Raw genomic sequence first — 19,515 nt, forward strand, 5'->3', positions numbered from 1 at the left:
AGCCGTCAGCAGAATGGTTCAGGTAGAGGCAGTAAAGACATTCTGTGTTCCTGTCCCCCTCAAACAGTTTTTAGGCTGCAAGTGTCGCATGGCATAAATAAAGACTTCTTAGGTCCATAAGCTTCACACTCGTCGTCCCATTGGTGGGTACCAAAAGCACCCACAATGACGTTGATGGGATACTAAAAGGTGTCAAGTTTTTCCATAGGAAAATTACTAAGTCAAAGTAACCAGGATTTCCCAGCCTGATGACAGGGACTATTCACAGCATGTGAATCCTTGAAAGATCCCGTGCTGGACAAGAGACGATAGTATATCACGGTGTATACAATACAATAGCAATTCTTTTGAATACAGACCTCAGATAAGTAAAACATCGTTCTTTTTGCTGCTAGCCACATGTACTGGGTGGACATGGATTTCTCAAGCAGTCTGCCTAAGGCGGTGTGCTGGAGAAATGTTGTAAGTTGACAGTTCCCAGGAGAACGTGGCTGCAGTGGAATGGGACCAGTAGATCCTTTTGAGGCCAGCAAGCTAGGCACCTGGGGCGCTCACTGGGAATCTGTAGGGGAATTAGACATTAAATACGGTCAAATAAAATTAACCACGGTGGAGTATGGGATTTCAAATCGCCTTTGTTAGATGAGCATGGGAAGAGGGCTGAGGGGCGAGGGAACGAGCAACAGGGAACCAATTAATGCGAGAGGTTTTGCTGTGCCTACGGTGCAACAGTGTTTTGTGTCCCAGCTGATGTCTGTGGGGCACCCTATTGGTCGGATTCCGTGTGAATGTCCCTCCTTTGGCAAGCTCAGACTGTCTTGTGCGTTCGATGAGAACTGACCAATGGCAGATGAATAAAGTTCTAGTGGTCAGCACAATCACCTAATACTTTGGAAAATAATTGTAGGGCAGTGTGGGAAGGTCCATGACATCACAAGGGGTGGTGTTGTACATTGGGGGCAAGGAAGGCATGACCCAATTACAATAATTCAATATATGTTTGGATATAGGAGACTGATGCAGTCCCACCAATCATCTCTCGTGAGGTGTTCTAAAATGTTTTAAATGTTCTGTATGCAAATTATGTTTATGCATAAAAACTTTGCCCGCTGTGGGCGGCTTCATGCAGTACCGTTCCACAGGGCTGTCTGAACCGTACTTTCCCAGCTGTTACCCGGGCCTAAATAAATTGTGTTACTTTCCCGCTTAGTGTACGCTCCTTCTTGGATGACTTTGGCGTTTGTCGTTACTAGCCTTGGAGGAGCACCAAAACAACCCGATGCATTTCGGACTAGAACAGTCCATCCTCCGGGCCATGTCTGCTAATACACATTACATCACTACAAACTTTGTGCTGGTAACTGGAGTACCTGGTAAAGTAGTGTTATTGAAACAAAAAAGCTTGAAACACCACATCCGTGGTAGAACAATTCCTCCAGATGATACAGTGTAGTAGCTAGCTGCACAAAGTTTTTGGTGATGTAAAGTGTATTCATTAAAAGACACAGCCTTGAGGATCGACTCTTCTATTCCAAAATGCATCGGCTTTTGGGTTCTGCACCTGTATATTTTTTAAAGAAGGCAGATGGCAGGACAATAAAAGACTATTAGCAAAGCAATTACAGTTGACAATATTTCTGTTCTTAAGGCAATATATTGAATTACTAAGCACATGTTTTCATTGAATTAAGCATGCAGTATCGAGTGCTACAACCCTTTGTACCAATTCTGATTAATCAGATTCACCGGTCTGCTTGGATAGTTATTTCCCTAGAATAGTGCATTCCATGTTTTGGTTTACCCCAAATACCGTTCATGATTGACCAAATCTGATAATTTTTGTTTGAACTGTGGTGCCCGCTCACACTACTCACAAGTTACTCTGGACTCACCCATCTTAACAGAGTTTGCTCTCTCTTTCACAAATGCGGTCAGCCATGTTAGTGCTAGTCCTTCAATGCCCATGCTAGAGTACAGTCTATCTAGCAAACATAAATAATCTACTATGTATGAAGCAGCAGACATGTGCCGCAATATAAGGATGGCTGATTTATTGATGCCCACAGATATCAAAATCACTTCTCCCATTAAGATAAGGCCAGTGCCTATGCATCTAAAATGTCTGAAACCAGTTTGCTTGTTCAATCTGAGAGTCGAACAGAAATGTTTGCGGTGAACAGAAGGTTCGATAATAGTTTTTCAAACTAGTTTGATCTGCTGTCAGATTGTCAATGAGCAGGAATTTGCTGATGGTTTAAATGCATTGGGATTGATTCTTTCAATGTTAGTAAATATTGCAAGTTACTCACTGTATTGACCAACATACTCCTAAATCCCCTTTCTTCCCTACTGCATGGGCGTCCCTAGCTAGAGACGGGAAAGAAACCAGTTTTCACATAAAAAAGACTCTCCTTTAAATTTAGATGCGCATGGAGGCTTGGTCCCAGGAGCGTTTGCCCCGAAGACTCCACCCTCCGGCACCTCAGCCCATGTCCACCTTTCCTCATCCGCAAGATTAAGCTACTGACTACTTTTTTAGGGGGGGGAGAATGGAAGGTCTTATGGGGGAAAGGGGACTAGGAGTAGACTAGTCACTATGGCGAGTAACTTGTAATTACTCCTACGTCCCGTTCCCTTTCCTCCATACCGCATGAGCAATTACAACTGATGATTAGCCCTTAGTGAGGAGAGATGACTGTATCCTTATGCAAATAGATTCTTTAGCACTGCTTGTCCAAATGCTCTCTGATCTTGCGGTGCTGTTGAGAGAATAATGCTTGCAAAAAGCATACGGCAAAGCCCATGTCGCCGCCCTGCTGATGATCCCTATTTCTCTACTTTAAGGCTTGCCTTACTTTTCCCTCCTTATAACTTTTGCTCCCGAACATTGACAATATCAAAGTATTCTTGGCAACGTTGAATCTCGAACTGTCCGTCTGTGTGATCCTCGACAACAGGCACCCGGTGTCACTTGACTTTGGCTCCGGCCCCTTGACTCTTGAATTCCTGTTTATGTGTGTTCTTCGATTCTGTCTGCCTAACCAAAATATTGCCTGTGATTTTTGCCCCCAACTCTCTCTGGGTATCTCGGGTGCTAAGTGTGTTTTTACCCCGGTAGCATTTCTTGCCGCGGATACGCGTTTATCTAGTAGACCGAACTGTCAAAAAGTGATCATAATTGTATTCACGGTAACGTGTTCTGTTTCATAATATCGGTCCATTCAAACACAGGGTACTTATCTCGAATAATACAGTACAAAGTGAATTGGTTAGTTGTAGTATATTGTATGTGTGGTTTTTAAATTAATAGAAGTGTCGTGTTAATAACAAATGGTTTAAAAATAAATGTATTTATATTTTTTACCTGAAACCTTGAGTCAGTGTTTGCTTGAGTCACAGTAATTGTTGTCCCTTTGTGTAATCTCTGCTACTGCTCATATACTATTGAGATAAGCCTGGCTGCTATGCTACTGCTACCACTATAACCTAGTAGTACGGGCTTGTACCAAAGGTAAAACTTGTATTGCCACCTGTAGTCTTAATTGTGCGTAGTGGTCCCTAAGGGCACTGCACAGGATTCTGCCTAACAGGAATACAAACTGCTCTGTTTATGATCAGCAGTAGGAATGGAAATGCCCTCAGCGCTAATTGTATTGCCCTCAGTTCTAGCACATCGATGTGACTGTCCCGGTTCCAGCATGTCAACAGGCCGTGGACTGTGTGGCTCTCCAGGGTGGCCCCCCCTAGCGATGATTTGGTTGTGACTGTCATTGATGGTGTTGGCTGCAGGAATGGCATAGCTACGGAGAGGTTGCTCTCCTACTTCCACCATAAAAGATCCTGGCAGAGGTCTGCTGATGTGGCGATTGTGGTGAACTGAGAGTGTCTCTTGGTTCCAAGAGGTTAGTAGGTGTAACTAAATTCTCCTCATGCTGAGCTTGGTAAATGGGACCGCTATTAGGCAAGCCGCCATGATACCCAACAAGTGCTGGAACCAACATGCATTTGTAACCGCTCTGTTGAGGAAGTGCCCACAACAAAACTATCCCCTCTGGTGTAGGGAAAATCCTTTGTTGCTGTACGTCCCACAGCAGGCCCAGAAAGACCCAGGACTGCATGGGCTGCTGTTGAGATTTGCATTGGTCGATAGAAAACCCCAGTTCATACAGAAAATGAATGATAAGTTGTGCCATAAGTCGGACCGCACCTGGAGACATAGCTCTGATCAGCCAGTCATCCAGTTACAGGTAAACATGGAGACCTTTGGTCCTGAGAATGAAGGCTATTGCATTCATTAGTCTGGTAAATACCCAAGGGGCTGAATTCATCCAGAACGGAAGTACCTTGTACTGGAAATGATGACCCATGACAATCAAAGAAGAACAGTGGGGCTTCCCCATAGGGACATGAAGATAAGCCTGCTTGAGTTCCACGGAGCAAGTCCAATCTCCCCCACAAAGAGACTCTGCAATCAGCGCTGCCGTGACCACGTTGAATGTTTGAAGGGTTAGTTATTGGTTGAGGAAAGCTAGATCGAGAACCACTCTCAGGCTGCCTGGTTCTTTTTTGGAATCACAAATTCGGGAATAGAAGCCCAATCTCCTCTGGGTGGAAGGAACCTCCTCCACCACTCTGCTGCTGATGAGTGGAATTTCCGCTGGATGAGTGGGAGTCCCAATCTGTAAGAGGGGGTGGGGGAGTAGAGGGACAGGGTAGAGGGAGCCGGAACCCTTTAGAGAAACAAAATGAACCACGAATGATGAATTCAATGATCTGAAAAGTGTGCACGCCATGGTTGAACCTAAGAGGCAAGCCTGCCCCCTGTGGGGCAAGCTCTGGACCTGGATTCCCTCATTGTTTTTTCCCCCCTCTGAGGCTGGTGTTTGGGCAGGGGACTGGAAAAAAATCCTTGTTTGAGGTTCTTTGCTGCGTGTGCCTATGCCGGTTTGGTGACCTGTCGGGCTGACAAGCTCTGCGCTCTTGAAAACCTCTGAACCCCCTGAAAGTTCTCTCACTGTTCGGCTTTGTTAGGGCCTGCCCAAACGTTTTTGGAGCTGGCTTGGCCAGCATCACTTAGGACTTTCGCCATCTGAGAGCTGGCTTTCTTTTTATTAAGCTCCACATCCGTTGAGGAGTGGAATAAGTCAAGGCCGTCGAACGGAAGGTCCAGGATTTGTTCCAGCACGTCAGGGTTGAACCTTGTGACCCTCAACCAGACCTAATGCAGCCTATCAGTAGCGATGCAGATAGCCCTTCCATACACGTATATGTGAGCCTCTACTGCCTCCATGATATTGTGCGTGACCATTTTGGCCTTAGCCAAGCCCGATTTAAAGGCTGCCTGTCTGTGAAACAGCAGCTGTTGGAGGAATTCAGCTATCTCTCTCCTTAAACGTTGGATGGCAACTGAGATGCAGACCAGCGTTTAGGTAGACCTTATTACCAAAGGCTTCGAGCGTCCTGTCCTCCTTTGGCAAAAACAATGTAGTTGTGCTAGAGTAAGTAGAAGCTTGTGGCTTCTAATATATTGATGCTGCTGCTATTACAGAGTGGGGCAGAGGGTGAGCGGGCAAAAGTAAAGTGTCACTGTTGAGATGGATTTCTGAACTCGGACCTGGAGGGGCAGAGGTTCAGAAGGCCAGCCTAGTTTCTTGGAACAGGGTAACCTCTGGACAAGCCAGACCAATCAGGGTAGCGATGGCGGCGGTCAAGACTAAGTCTCAAGTGGGGTGAGGGTGACTGAAAGCCCGCAATGAGCACACAAAGCAAGGACACTTACAAATTACTCCAGACAGGTGTTATATTAAAAATATAGACACATTTATCACAAGGCCTTCGTAACATCGACCATAGCAAAGAATCACAATAATACTAAAGTAAACCAATACATCACAATCAATACAATATATATACAAGACCGAGGGGGTGTAAGGAGTTAGGAGCACGTTGTTAGGCAGAAACCTGTGCAGTTCCCTCTGGGACCACTGCAAAAGATTTAAGACTACAGGTGTTTGGCAGTAAACCCGCTTGGTAGCAGTCTGTACCACAGAGATTCACTTGGTAGCTGTGGCTGAGCAGTCAGACTTCCCTCAAGAAGAGTTCGGCAGTATACAGAGTATTCACAATAGGTCAAGAGAACACAGTAGAACAAGTAAACACTGACCAGGGCTTGGTGTAACATAGAAATAATTATTTATTTTCAAACCACATCTAGAAAAACACACAGGCACTAATAGTAAGCAATTCAAAAACACAGTCACTAAAAGATATACACTCCCTTAAAAGAATATTAGACAAGTCTTAAGTAAAGCCCCACTTATTTTCAGACAGCGGTGAGCGCTTAACGTAGATGACACTCTAATAACTCGTTTTAAAAAGGGAGAGAAAAAGAGAATAAATTGAAACAGATCCCAACACTTTTTCACGAACACACAAGAGAGGAAGGCAAAGTAACACCGTGAATTCAGAGTCAGTAGGCCGGATCCGCTTTAAGAGGATCAAAACGAAATGTGTCCAAGGTCACACGGTTGCAGTGCACAAAGTCTTGTAACGGTTCAAAAAGGAGTTGGACCAAAGAAAGGGAACCAGTTAGAGGGTCATGGCGGCCAGCCCAGTCCAGAAGGTTATGGGGTTATTATTACCTTGTAGCAATCTTTAGAAAGGGAGGCCTGGCGGACACAGTACCTTAAAGTGGTGAGAATACTCCAGCGGGGGCAGTTGTTCCTGGCAGCGGATGCAAGTCGGTGCTTCGTCCGGGGGAAGAGAGGATCTCGTCGGGGAGGAAGACAGGAGTCCGTTGCACTGCCAGGGAAGAAACCAGCCGCGGAGTTTCTCAGGTACAAGGAGCGGTCCGTTCATTCGCGGTTCAGTGGCGAGTGGCTATCCAGCCGCCGGGGTGCTTGGCACGGGCAGTTCGACCGCAAACTAGGTGTGCGAAGAAAGACGGAAAACTGGTTGTGCCCACCAGTCAGGGGAAGAAGCCTCTCCAGCCGGGAGATCTTCTCTGTCGTCGGGAAGTGGTGAGTCGGTTCCGCAGGGCTCCACCGGTGGTGTCGTCGTGGTAGGTCGGCTCAGCTTCTCCTTCGTCGGATTCTCAGGTCCTGTGGCGACTTCTGAAGTTCCAGTCCCCAAAGCCCTGCTTTTATGCAGCATACCCCCATTCACTCAGCCTAGCTTTCAATCAAACATGCTAAGTGGTGAGACGGCCGGCTCACCACTTGGGCCAATCACACAAGAGTGCGACTTGAGTTACCAAGGTAACTCAGTCCAGGGTGCCTAAAGCCCCTCCCACACCCCCTGTGGTACCCAGACAGAGTGGCACCACTTTTGGAGGCTTCTGTGGAGAAGCCCGCCAAAAAGTGGAACAAGGGGCTCGACTTGGGTTGGAGTCACAGAAGAGAACACAAACGCCATTTTAGAATCGTGTCCTGGCAAAAAAATACCAACCAGCGAATTAATATTAATTAAATAAACCGGCGGTATGTTCGAGGCTATGAGAATTAAATAATTAAAGTTGGTAGCCTCGAACAATGGGAAAATCCCATAGGGAAAGATTTGCGGTCGAATATAAAAAGTAGTTTCTACTGCCACCAGCCAAAACTCGATCAGGGAGGACGGAGACGTGCCCCCTCGACTAACAGACCCTGGGGCAATCGAATTGCCCCGACCAGTACGTCCACAATATGATGGTTTGTACTGGTTTCTGTTAATAATTTGGGACTAGTAAAGCCAATGGTGACTTTACATGCCCTGGGAGACAGTAGTCAGTCCCAGGGTATGGAGTCTATGGTGGGGGGTCACTATGACACCCCTGTGTTACTGCACGGAGGGTGCTGTGTAACACACATAGTAAAAACACATGAGACCCTATGGAGTAAAGGACCCCATAGCCCATAAAAAAACATTAACAGTCAAAGGAACACCATAAACATGTCCAAGTGTGGGAGAAAGAGTCTCACTCTTGGCAGGAGAAAAAAAACAAACTCCCGAAATCCAGCAAAGCTGCTGGGGGACGCACTAGGTTAGGAAATTCAGCCTAAAGAGAGAATTCTCCCTAAAACACGTAATATGTAGACCACCTAGATGGGGAGGAAAAAACAGGCAGTGCAAGTAATCTTTAGGCCCAGTTCGACATCTGAAATACACCTAACTAGGATGAAGTCCGAGCCCTACGAAGAGAGGAGCCTTATGCTCAAAAGTACCTGCGCGCGCTGGTGCCAATGGACAAAAGAGGGCCTCTTCCAGGATATCATGCAGTTCAGGAAGTTGAATGAAGCGATGCAGAACTAGACCCCACTACTCAAGCAAGGCCTCCACTTGTGGGCAGAGGCAGGGTGAGAGTGCGGGATAGAGTAGCTATTTCTCAACAGCGGTAGAAAAGAAACGGGCTCCTGCGCGAGGGGCCACTGGTTGGGGTATGGACTACCCACCGGTCCCTGACGCAGGCAGACCCAGACTTCTCCAGTTCAGTTCACGTTGCTGGCAGGTTCAGCTGCGATGATCAGGACATCTCGACACTGTAGATTCTGCCGAGCAGGATGCAGGGTCGAGGGTGTCCCAAATGCAACGGATGTGCACAGGTTGCTACCACAGCAGGGCAAAATGGCAACCGCGTTTACTCTGGTCCGGGCGCACTCGTCTCACTTCAGACCTGGGAATGCCAAGTGTACGAAATTAGGGGTGAGGGTGCCGTGGACACAGAGCAAGCAGTAGACCAACTTTCGAGGGCTTCCCCGAAACGGCGCTGGTGACAGAGCAAAGCATCCTGCGTAAGCCAGTCAGCCCACTGGTTGGTTCAGGGACACTTCCGAAGAGGCTTATTTGCAGGGTTTGATGAAGGTGTCGGGAATAGTTGATCCCACTATTCCAAGTGGTTAAAGCGACGATCAGATGCAGAGGGGTCTCGCAGGACGACAGCGGCTCAGGGTGCCAAACCTTCAGCGGGTCACCAGCGGTTCCTCGACTCAGCTTCTTGTTGCAGGATACTTGGCTCCTTATCCCTTGTTCGGTGTGACCTCAGGAGATCGACATGGTAGTGGTGTTTTCAGCCGCCTCTTACCCAAAGTTCCCTTTGCGCCAAAACAGAGAGGACCCAATGGGAGATCTGCTCATAAACACTCACACCATACGTGGACCTATCACGGACCACGGTGGTCCCAGGCATTCAAGACACTCTAGACTCTCTGGCACCCAGGATGTATATTGGGAACAGACATCCCAGCCCACATCCTGGAGGCACACACAAGGCATGTAGAAGCTGCGAAAGCGTTGTTTCGCACGAAAGTGCATGGCCAAATAAGGACTGCCCCGGTACACAAACCTCAGTACCTGACCTGGGGGAAGGTGAAGGGGCAAGACGGTCAGCGGACAGGACAAAGAACCTCGTGGCAGGGCCATTTTGGAGCCAGGCCACTTACTTGTGCCAAACGCGGAAAGCGCGGATGACATGGCGAAAAAGGGTTCAAAACACAAGAGAACGATAGCTGCCACCAGTCCTGTTCGTCACACATTTGCACAGTTCATAATAAGTCCAGCGAGAGCGGCTAGGGCCTTTGGAATGACTAGAGACCCAAGAGCACAGTAAAGTAAGTTATAGTGCACTCTTGTTTCATGTTGCACAAAAGCTGCAACATGAGGAAAGGACTAAGGGAAACAAAGTCTCCCCGTACTGACTGTTTTAAGGGCATGTCAGTTTCCCCATAAGAATTGAGTGAAAGCCCAGAGGAGTGAGGCGGAAGGCTGCGCTTCTCTGGCAAAGTCTAGATCAGGGTGTAAAACAGCAGCAAAAAGTTTGGGGGTTGCCACATGGAGGGAAAATACATACCATATGAAATCTTTCCTAACAGTCACCCTCCGCTTGCCTATATTTGGCATTGAGCCCTTGTTGGTAGGTTGTGTTGTATGAGGCTTGGTCTAGCCCTTTTTGGCCAATGCTTCCATGTCCTTCTGGAGAGGTATGCCTTTCCTCTTGGAGGCTCTGAGTGTTAAAACCGCCGCCAGTACCTCTACCTCAAGTTGCTCCTGTCGGATTCCTAGGTATTCACCTAACCCTGCCAGTCTGTCATGCACGACCTGTGCGGACGTGGATGCCTCTGTCATCCTCGTCTATCGGTCGGGATCTGCTCTCCCCATCATCACCACCATGGGAGTCCGTCCCAGCCTTGGGATCCACAGTATGATCTGCATTGTTGCCCTGTGGGGCTGGGGAGGGACCGGGTCTGCCCTCGGGGGAGGCTGCTGAGGCTCCTGTACTGGAGCTGGACAAAGCGCAGGAACTGGAGCAGCTGAGTTTGCACCAGGGCCTGTGGTAGTAACAGAGCTGGCGGTGGAGGCAACATCTCCTTGATGAAGCCCCTTAGAATTCCAGCCATCTGCTGGGACTTCATGAGACTCATACATTTCTCGAAGAACCACTCCTCACACACTGGGAAAGTGCAATCCGGTGCTGCTGGTGGCACGGGTGCATCCCTGCTGGACCACTGTCTTGCGTGTGTGTAGCTTGCCTCTGTGTACCATCCCATTATTTAATGAAGGTACAGGGTATGCTGTGCGCGACAACAGCTGAGGGGTGTGCATGGGTGACCACTCAATCCTAGGTGTCAACTCCTGCCTTGGCATGAAGGGGAAATACCCTACAATGGTCTCAGGCTGGAGTGGGCGCACATCGTGCCGCGTGCCATCTTGTTCCCTGCAACCACCATTTTGTTTGGCAGAAACGCACGGGAACTCTGTCCACGACATGCCTGCACGGCGCCTGTGTGCCCTTGAGCTGTGGCACGATGCTCGTCACCCTCTGGCATGTGCCGAGCAGTGCCTTTGCATACATGTGCCCCATTGGCCTGAGACCCATTTTCTAGAGCATTGACCCTCGGGAGTGTTCCAGAGCCTTGTGGTCTTTCAACTCAGGACCTGGCAGGATCCTTAGACCCCCCCCTTGGTTTGAAGACTGGCAGCTTGTAGAACCTTGGGCCCCCCGACTGGTGCTGGATCAGTATGATCGCTCCCACTTGGGGTCTGGTGCTGGATCAGTATGATCGCTCCCACTTGGGGTCTTCCCTGGAAAGAAATCATCCTTGCGGGGTGCTTTGTCAAATAAATTACTGTCCTTCGGCTTTGACTTCCGGCATACGTATTGTTTTACCTGCTGCAGTGGTGATCTTGATAAAAGCTCCCTGCACCTGGCGAGACGATTCTTTAATGACCACGGGGTGAGAACGGGACCACCTTCCCCAGCTGTGATCTTCGCAAAAGCACCAAAGGCAGAGAGCGTGTGGACCGGATGCCGGGAATGACCAGCCACAGGAAGGGCACAGGCTGAAGCCTGTCTGGACAGACGGTTCAGTTCTCGTCACTAGTGAGGGACTCCCATGCAGTATGGAGGAAAGGGGATGTGACGTAGAAGTAACTCTAGTCATCAGTGTGACTACAGTAGAGGTGGTTTCTTTTATCAATCTATCAGAGCAAAGTTCCGCTTGGATTTCAGATGCCTTCATCTTTCTCAAGGACTGCCATTTAAAACAAATAAAAAAAAAAAAGAAGGGTAGTGTCCCTATTTAACTTGGGTTTAACTTTACAGTTCTGAAACACTTATTTAAAAATAGAATCCCTCTGCTTCAAAAGATAGTTTTCGTACTGCAATGTCTGCACATTGTATTGTGGTATCAAGTGTTGTACTGGATAACGTTTGAGCAGGATATTGCTGAAGTTAGAATGGATACTAGTGCCCATCACCTATTTTCCAAGTATTAGAAAATAAAATAGCTTTTTAAAAAAAAGAAGCAATTTCTATATATGTTTTAATGTGTTGCAATGAATGGAGAAAAGCGTTTTATGGAAGTAGAATACCTCAAGTGCAATACAACACAATCATTAATTGCAGAACCTGCATTACACACTCTAGAATAGTGTGCTTTCTTTGGAAATATTTTCATTGTTTACTGTGATTTCTTACTTGAGAGGTTCTTCTAAAACGATGTCAACTTCTGGCTCGTTACACCCCACTGTTCTGGTAATGCGGATTGGCCGAGGTGAGACAGGTTTTCGTTCTAAACGTGAGCTTTCTCTACCTGCGTTCAAATAAAGACCATTATTTTATTTTGATGGAAAAGAATGTAAAGACAGGGTAAGCTACATTATGGTGAAAGCATTGGCACAAATGCTGGTACCACAGATTTACAAGGTGTAAACACGGTTACAAAAACATCATAAAGTCAGACAATACAAAAAATTATAATAAATTGAAATAAGCACAATAATTATTATAATTATAATTTGTTATTTATAACATGCTTCATACGCCAGAGGTTTCCAAGCGAGGATCTGGGGATCAAACCTGTGCTACTCCGCAACGCATTGCCCCTGAGCTATCTTCCCGAGGCCCAAACGTGCAGTATTGACAATGCAGATATGGTAGCCCTACAACATACCGAGTATGCATTCATACAAAATACACTATATGGCTCATCAACGACATGATGTACCCCCATTTTGGCCAGTTCCATACCCCATACAAGCAGTAGGAACAGGGGAGAGGGGGGGGGGGTTATAGCAGGGTTCAAAATGTGCAGTCGCCACTGGTTAGTGATAGTTGCCTCTTGGAGAGTAAGAAATGGCGTAATTTGTGTTTGTATAGAATTAAGGTGGCAATTGACTTTTATGCCTGGTTAGTAGCTTGCAACTTGAATTTTTGCCCACTGGTTTATAGCACCTCTTCACATTCTAGATTCACTACAGAATTGTTCAGGATGCTAAAATGCAAAGTATAAAAAAAATTATTTTATTTAAATTCTTATAGAGTGCCGCTCACCCAAAGGCCTCAGAGCGCTTTACAAACAACACGAGGATGGAAAAACAATTATTTAATAAGGAGATTGATTAGCTATGTCGTTAGTACCTTTTTAAACCTCCAGAGGCATAGGAGGTAGCACAAAACACAGGGGAGCTTGTTTCATGCCTTTGGTGCCCAGACATCAAAACTAGTTGCACCAAATCTTGAAAGTATGTAGCGGGGTTGGGTAAGGAAAAAAACCCTTTTTACAGCACACAGCTTTCACAGGGATATTGGTATGAATCCGGGTTTTGCAAGTGTTGTGGTGCAGTCCCAGTGATACATTTATGTGTAACAAAAAACGTTATGGTTTACCCTCCTAGAGAAACTTGAATCAAAACTGATAGACTGGGGCCCGCAGGCCATATCCTGGTTGGGCTGTATAAATACCCTGAAAATGGTAGTACTACTGCAAATACTATACCACTTTACGTCCCTCCCAACACACATACCACCCCGTTTTTTCAAGAACTTACACAAAGCGACGGATACATTCATTTGGAACAACAAACCACCGAGAGTGGCAGCAAAACTAGTGAGATGTCCTGTAACGAAACGGGGGTTGGGAGCACCAGACTTTAGGGCATACTACATCGCAGCCCAAACAAGGGTCATTAGAGATTGGCAAAAGGATAGCAGAGGGAAAATATGACGTCCCAGGCATAGGGCAGTTGCCGGGGCCCCATTGGAGGAAGTGCTTTGGAAACCAAGGCAGGACAGACCGGCGCAAATGTATGCTAGCCTAATCAAATTATCAGTGGGCACGCATGGGACACAGCAGTGAACAGAGCTAGAATTACTTCCTTTCCCTCGCCCTTTACACCACTCTGACAACCCACAGATCACCCCTGGTCACAAAACGGCTGCGTTCCACGCGTGGCAACAAGGGAGCTGCCGTAGAGTCAGGGACATGATCGCCAGCAACCAGATTAAAACTTTCGAAGAATGCAAGGCAGACTTTGGTCTAGAGGAAAATCAAACATTTGCATTTTCCCAACTCAGACATTAGCTGGCACATCCAGATATGAAGCACGCAGGCAACAGGAAGCTAGTCCCGTTTGAGAAATATCTGAACACCAATACAGGAGAGAAGAAAGTGGCAGCGAACATTTATAAGCTTATCAAAGGGGAGAATCCCCCGACCAAACCATATATGAGGAAAGGGGAAACAGACACGGGGTCTACAATAGACACAAATGAATGGGCAAAATTATGGGAGCAAATTCCGAAACTGACTAGGTGACTCAACAATGCTGGAGGAAATGCTGAGGAATAGCCACCTGGAGCCTTACATGGTGGGAGTGCCGGAAACGAAACCATTACTGGGAGACAGTCCACAAAGCAATTGAACAAGTGTTGGGAGTTAAATGCGAAGGAAACAGGGGGGCTACCCATGATAGGGTTGATTGGGGACCTTGGACATATCCAGACTAGTAGCTATACGTCATTATGATGATGGCAGCTGCACTGGTTCTAGCTCGCAAATGGAAATCTACACAATGCCCCATGGACCACGAATGGATTGGAAAACTATGGTCGCTCCTCGCCATGGAATGGCCAACATACTCGCTTCATGGGAAGCGCTCCAAATTCAACATAAGATGGGCAACATTGCTGGGATATCTCAAGGACGGAGTGCGGCGAGCGTGGTGCCCCAGAGTCATGGCCCTCTTGGGAATAAATGCTAACCCGGCGGACGAAGACCCGTAAAAAACACAGAAAAATCAGTCCCACCAACAACAAGGCGGAGACAACTACACGACGAAGTAACCTCAGTCCAACACCAGAGCCCTCCGAGAGCGGCTCCAGACTACAGCGGGGGTGGGGGTTTTGAGGAGGCAAGCTTGAAGTTGTAAAAGTTGAAATTGCTAATAAAAAAAATGTATTGGTAAAAACACGTTATGGTGTATACGATGTTGTACTTTTAGCCAAAGCAGAGGCCACCCCAGGGAGGTCACATGTTCTCATTGCTTAAGGCCTTGATTTGCTCTAACTGTGCCATTTTGTTTTGTCTGTAGCTTCTTTATATTCCCTTTTGAAGTACCTGCAAGTAAACTGTTGCAGTAGTCCAAGCAAGAGTTGATCAGGGCCATGGCTAAAATAGCCCTGTTTTCCAAAGTTCGTAATGTGATAATATGGCGCGGCAATTTATGTATGTGCAGAATTACCTGACAGAATCTACCTATTTAGTGAAAGTCATCTGAGCATCAAAATAAACGAATGTCATGACGTGCAAAGCTACCCGTATATTGCATCCTGCAATGGTAAAATGGCAGTAAATAGATGCCAGTTTCTTTAATCTAGGACCAGTGCCCACAATAAGAAGCTCCATTTTACTATCATTCAAGGCGAGTGAATTATTAGTCATCCAGTGTTGCACGGTCGAATAAATCTCATTTATAGCTTTGGAGTCATCGGAATATATGCTAGACAGCTTGTGGAGAATCTCTGAGTCATCGGCATAGTTGGTGTAAATGATGCCACTATTGTCAAGATGATCAAAAAGAGGTCTCATAAAAATGTTTAAGAGTGTAGGGGGAAAGACAAGATCCCTGAGGGACCCCACACTCCAACATAACAGGACAAGCTTGAGAATCAGCCACCGCTACCCTCACTGACCTAGGACCTAAGAAAGATTTAAGTCAGGCAGATGCATTGGCTGAACAATTTGATACCTCCATCAGTCTCTTTAACAAAAGGCAGTGATTGACCAAATCGAAAGCTGCAGACAGGTCTAAAAAAAGCAAGAGAGAAGTGTGTCCATCATCAATGATCTTGGTGATGTTTGCTTTAAGATCGAGTAGAGCCGACTCTGTGCTGTGGCGGGCTCTAAAGACAGATTGGTACGCAAGTAAAGTTTGCCACATTATTCTCTTTTTAGGGCTGTGGCTCAGTTACCGGACAGCTGTCTACTTCATGACCACGGGGAAACAGACAACTTGAGAATTAAAAGCAAACTACCCATTTTACAGTTGTGTCACAAAAGATATCAACTAGCTGCAAATGAGGCTCACGGAAGGTGAAACTACCATAATGCTCTTTCTATGGATTCTTCTCCCACAGATTCCTCATCAGATAGATATCCCCTCCCAGCTCAGCTGGGGCGTAGTGGACCTCGACTTGGCCGATCGGCCTGGACTCAGTGCTCGATTTCATCTTCAGACATGACGTTGGGTGTTGAATATATACTGCGCCACTACGCCTTGTACCTCAGTTCCTGCCTTTCTTACCTCCGAGCTCAGCCGCTGCAATGAATAAAAGCGAGAAAAGAAGGCCAAACAGCCAATAGAGTAAGAAAACGAATATGTAGAATGTGCAGAAAACCCTTACTATTTATTGGTTGTGTTTTTATTTATTTTTTGAGGTTGAGCTAGACATGCAGCTTTCTAGCAGGAAAAGCAACCAACTCTTAAGAGCATCACTAAGTCTCCCCTGTCCCGAGAACAGGCATACACCACCTGCTAATGCTTTCTGAGCGGGAAAGTATGGGAGGGGTGATGATGAATCTGCGGGAGAAGAATCCATATAGACGCCAAGGCAGGGGAACAACAGAGGAGGGCAGAAACCTCACAGCAAAAAATGATGCAACAACGCCCTACCAAATCGAGCGTTAGCACCACTGGCAACGTCCAGGCTATACTGCTGTGTAAAAATATGGAGTGAGGACCAGTTCACCGCCCGGCAGATGTACTAACTGGAACTTTTGCAGGGATGTAGATGCAGAGACCCCTCTGGTGGAGTGGGCTCTGATGCCAGGAAGCAATTCCTTGTCTGAAGATTGGTAGCATTCTTGAAAGTGTCTGCTTGGTCACCGCAAGACCTTTTCTGGACAAGGAGTAGGCTACAAACAACTGGTCTGTTTTCCTATATTCCACCGTCCTTGCCACATAGAAACTTCAGGCCCTTTTTGGGTCCAACGGGTGAAAGCGTTCCTCCACTTGGAGGGGTGTGGAGGCAAGTAGAACACAGGCAGAGCTATCGCCAGAGAAAGATGTAATTCTGACACCACCTTTGGCAGGAACCCTGGTCTCACTTTAAGTGAAACCTTTTCACAGAAAAACGCAGAAATGGTTGTTTGCAGCAAAGGGTCTGCAACTCTTTGACCCGCCTGGCTGAAGTGATGGCAACCAAAAAGGCTGTTTTCAACGTGAGCAGCTGCAAGGAAAAAGAGTGCAAGGACTCAAAGGGAGCCGCCATCAGAAAGATGAGATCCAGGTTCAAATCCCAATCCGGGACAACAAAAAGGAACAGGTGGCAACTTATTCACAAGGCCTTTCAGGAATTGGTCCATAACCTGGATTGTGAAAAAAGAATCTCGATCCAGCGACCTCTTGTACACGGACAAAGCTGCCAAGCATCCTTTGACTGTGGTGACCTGAAGACCTGCAGAGGCCAGTGACAGACAGAACTCCATCACTGCAGTGGGGGGGCAAGAGGTAGGGTCAATCTTTCATTCACTGCACCATGCCACAAATCATCTCCACCTGCATGTGTACAGAAATCTTGTAGCTGGCCTGCATCTAGCCAGCAACACCTCAAGCACCTCCTCAGAGAGGACCCAGTCATTGTATCTCATCCTCTCAAGAGCCATGCAAGTAGGTTGTTGGATTTTAGGTTCGGGAGGAGCACCAGACATTCCGACTGGGTTAGGAGATCTGGGCAACGAGGCAACCGGAGGTGTGGGCAGATGGTCAGATCCAGAAGGTCCTTGCCCAATCTGGAGCAATCAGGATCATGGTTGCTCGAAACCTCAACCTCCTGAGAACCCAAGTAATGATAGGAATCAGGGAAGGCGTAGTGGAGCAGGAAGGTTCAATCAACCAGAAACACATCCCCTAGCACACCGCTCGCTGGGAATGCCCTTCAGCAAAACTGTCCACTTACTGTTGGACTTCGTGGCAAACAGATCCATTGATGGGGTACCCCAGACAGAGAAGACCTCCTCTAAGATTTCCTGGAACACTCGTGTGAGACTGTGCTCTGCCTGCTCAGAGCATCCGCTAAGCTGTTCTTTGTGGCCGCCAGATGAACTGCAGAGACCAAGATCTGGTTCTCTAACAGCCAGAACCAAATCTGCATCGCTTCTCGGCCACCCTGCTTATTCAGGTAGTGCATGGCCACAATAAGTCCGTCAAGCTCAGGACATGCTTCCCCTTCAGAGATGGAGCAAACGCCTTCAGGGCTAACCTTATGGCTTGCAACACCAGCCTGCTGATCGGCCACCTGTCTTCCATCGCTGACCAGAGGCCGTTCACTTGCAAGTCTTCGTAGTGAGTGCCCCAACCGTTCAAGGACGCATCTGTGACTTTTCAACCCTGTGGCCACAGAGGCTACAAAGGTTTCTCCCCCAGTAAATTGCTGTTGGACCACCAAGAAAGGTTGTTGACCACAGACCTGGATACCCTGAGGACATTCTTACAGGTTCCGAGGTACTGGGACCACTGACCTCACAGGAGCCATTGTAATGATCTCATTCGCAGCCTGGGCTCTGGCACCAGAAAAATACAGGAGGCCATGAGACCCAAGAGGTGGAGGAAAGAAGCCGCTGGTGAGGTGACTTGGTTCTGGAACAGACGCACCTTCTGCGCAATGCTGACTACTCTCTCCTCGGGCGGAAAAGCCTTCCCTGGCCGAGTGTTTAGGACAGCCCTGATGAATTGGAGTCTCTGAACTTGTGTCGTTTGAGACGTCTGCAAGTTCATGGAGAAGCCCAGCCTCTGAAGTAGTGAACAGGTGTTGGCGAGATGGGACAAGACCGACTCCACCGACACTATGAGCACAGTGAAGACCCTTGGAGCGGAGGTCAAGCCAAAGTGAAGCACCTTGAACTGCTAGTGCTTGTCCCCCATAAGGAAACTCAGGAACTTCCTGTGGTATTGATGTATCAGCACCTGGAAGTAAGCATCCTGAAGATCTATGGACACCAGCCAGCCCTGTATGGAGAATCTGTGTCAACATCACCATTTATTTTATTTGTAGGGCGCCAAAGCCTGTGGGCATCAGGGCGCACAAACACAGGAAACCGCAACAAAAAAGATGGGAGCTTCTTGAATTGGTCTTTCCTCAGAAACTTGTTGAAGGACCCGAGGTCCAGGATGGGACGTAGACTTCCCCACCACCTTCGGTACCAAGAAATACCGGGACTACCAGTCCGCTGCTCTCTGCTTGGAGGGTACCTGTTCCACGGCACCCTTTAACAGGCTCTCAGTACTTCCTGGAAATCCTGTTCAGCTGGCATGGAGGTGGTGGGACTCAGCCCGGAGGCCTTTTTAAGAAGGGCAGACAATAACCCCACCGTACAGCTCCAGGCGTTGGAGGTAATCTCCCGCCATTGGGGCCAATGCTTGGACACCCATCCTCCAGCCAGTGAGTTGTGGGAGGGGAAGAAAAATAAAGCGGATTTGAGGGCAGAGCCACCCCCGCCACTGCTGCCTGCTGGCCCCTGGAAGCACACCTGCCCTTTCTGAAACCCGGGAAATGCTTCTGACCCTGCTTGGCCTGTGGAAGTTGCACCTTCCAGCCATACGAGACGTAACACCTGTAGCCCTTGCCCCTAGAAGCAAAGCTGAAAGCAAGTTAAGCCGAGAGATTTTACAGTAAGCTTGGACTCCTTGAACTTCGCCAAGGAGTCGTCAGCCTGTGGGCCGAAGAGATATTCTCCATAAAAGGGCATGTCCAGAAACCTACTC

At 47.6% G+C, this 19,515-nt stretch overlaps 1 protein-coding gene across 8 annotated transcripts in view; it reads right to left on the reverse strand.

Moving 5' to 3' along the window:
- KIAA0753 (KIAA0753 ortholog) overlaps positions 1 to 19,515 on the reverse strand; it is a 1,822,630-nt gene that overhangs the window by 283,019 nt on the left and 1,520,096 nt on the right. For all 8 annotated transcript variants that reach the window (XM_069615058.1, XM_069615057.1, XM_069615051.1 and 5 more), the window contains one exon: positions 11,951 to 12,065. In XM_069615058.1, the coding sequence (XP_069471159.1) occupies positions 11,951 to 12,065 (115 nt within the window). The remainder of the gene's footprint in view (positions 1 to 11,950; positions 12,066 to 19,515) is intronic.

The sequence above is a fragment of the Ambystoma mexicanum genome, chromosome 9 (genome assembly GCF_040938575.1).
Source record: "Ambystoma mexicanum isolate Mex_15411 chromosome 9, UKY_AmexF1_1, whole genome shotgun sequence".
NCBI classification, from domain to species: Eukaryota; Metazoa; Chordata; class Amphibia; order Caudata; family Ambystomatidae; genus Ambystoma; species Ambystoma mexicanum.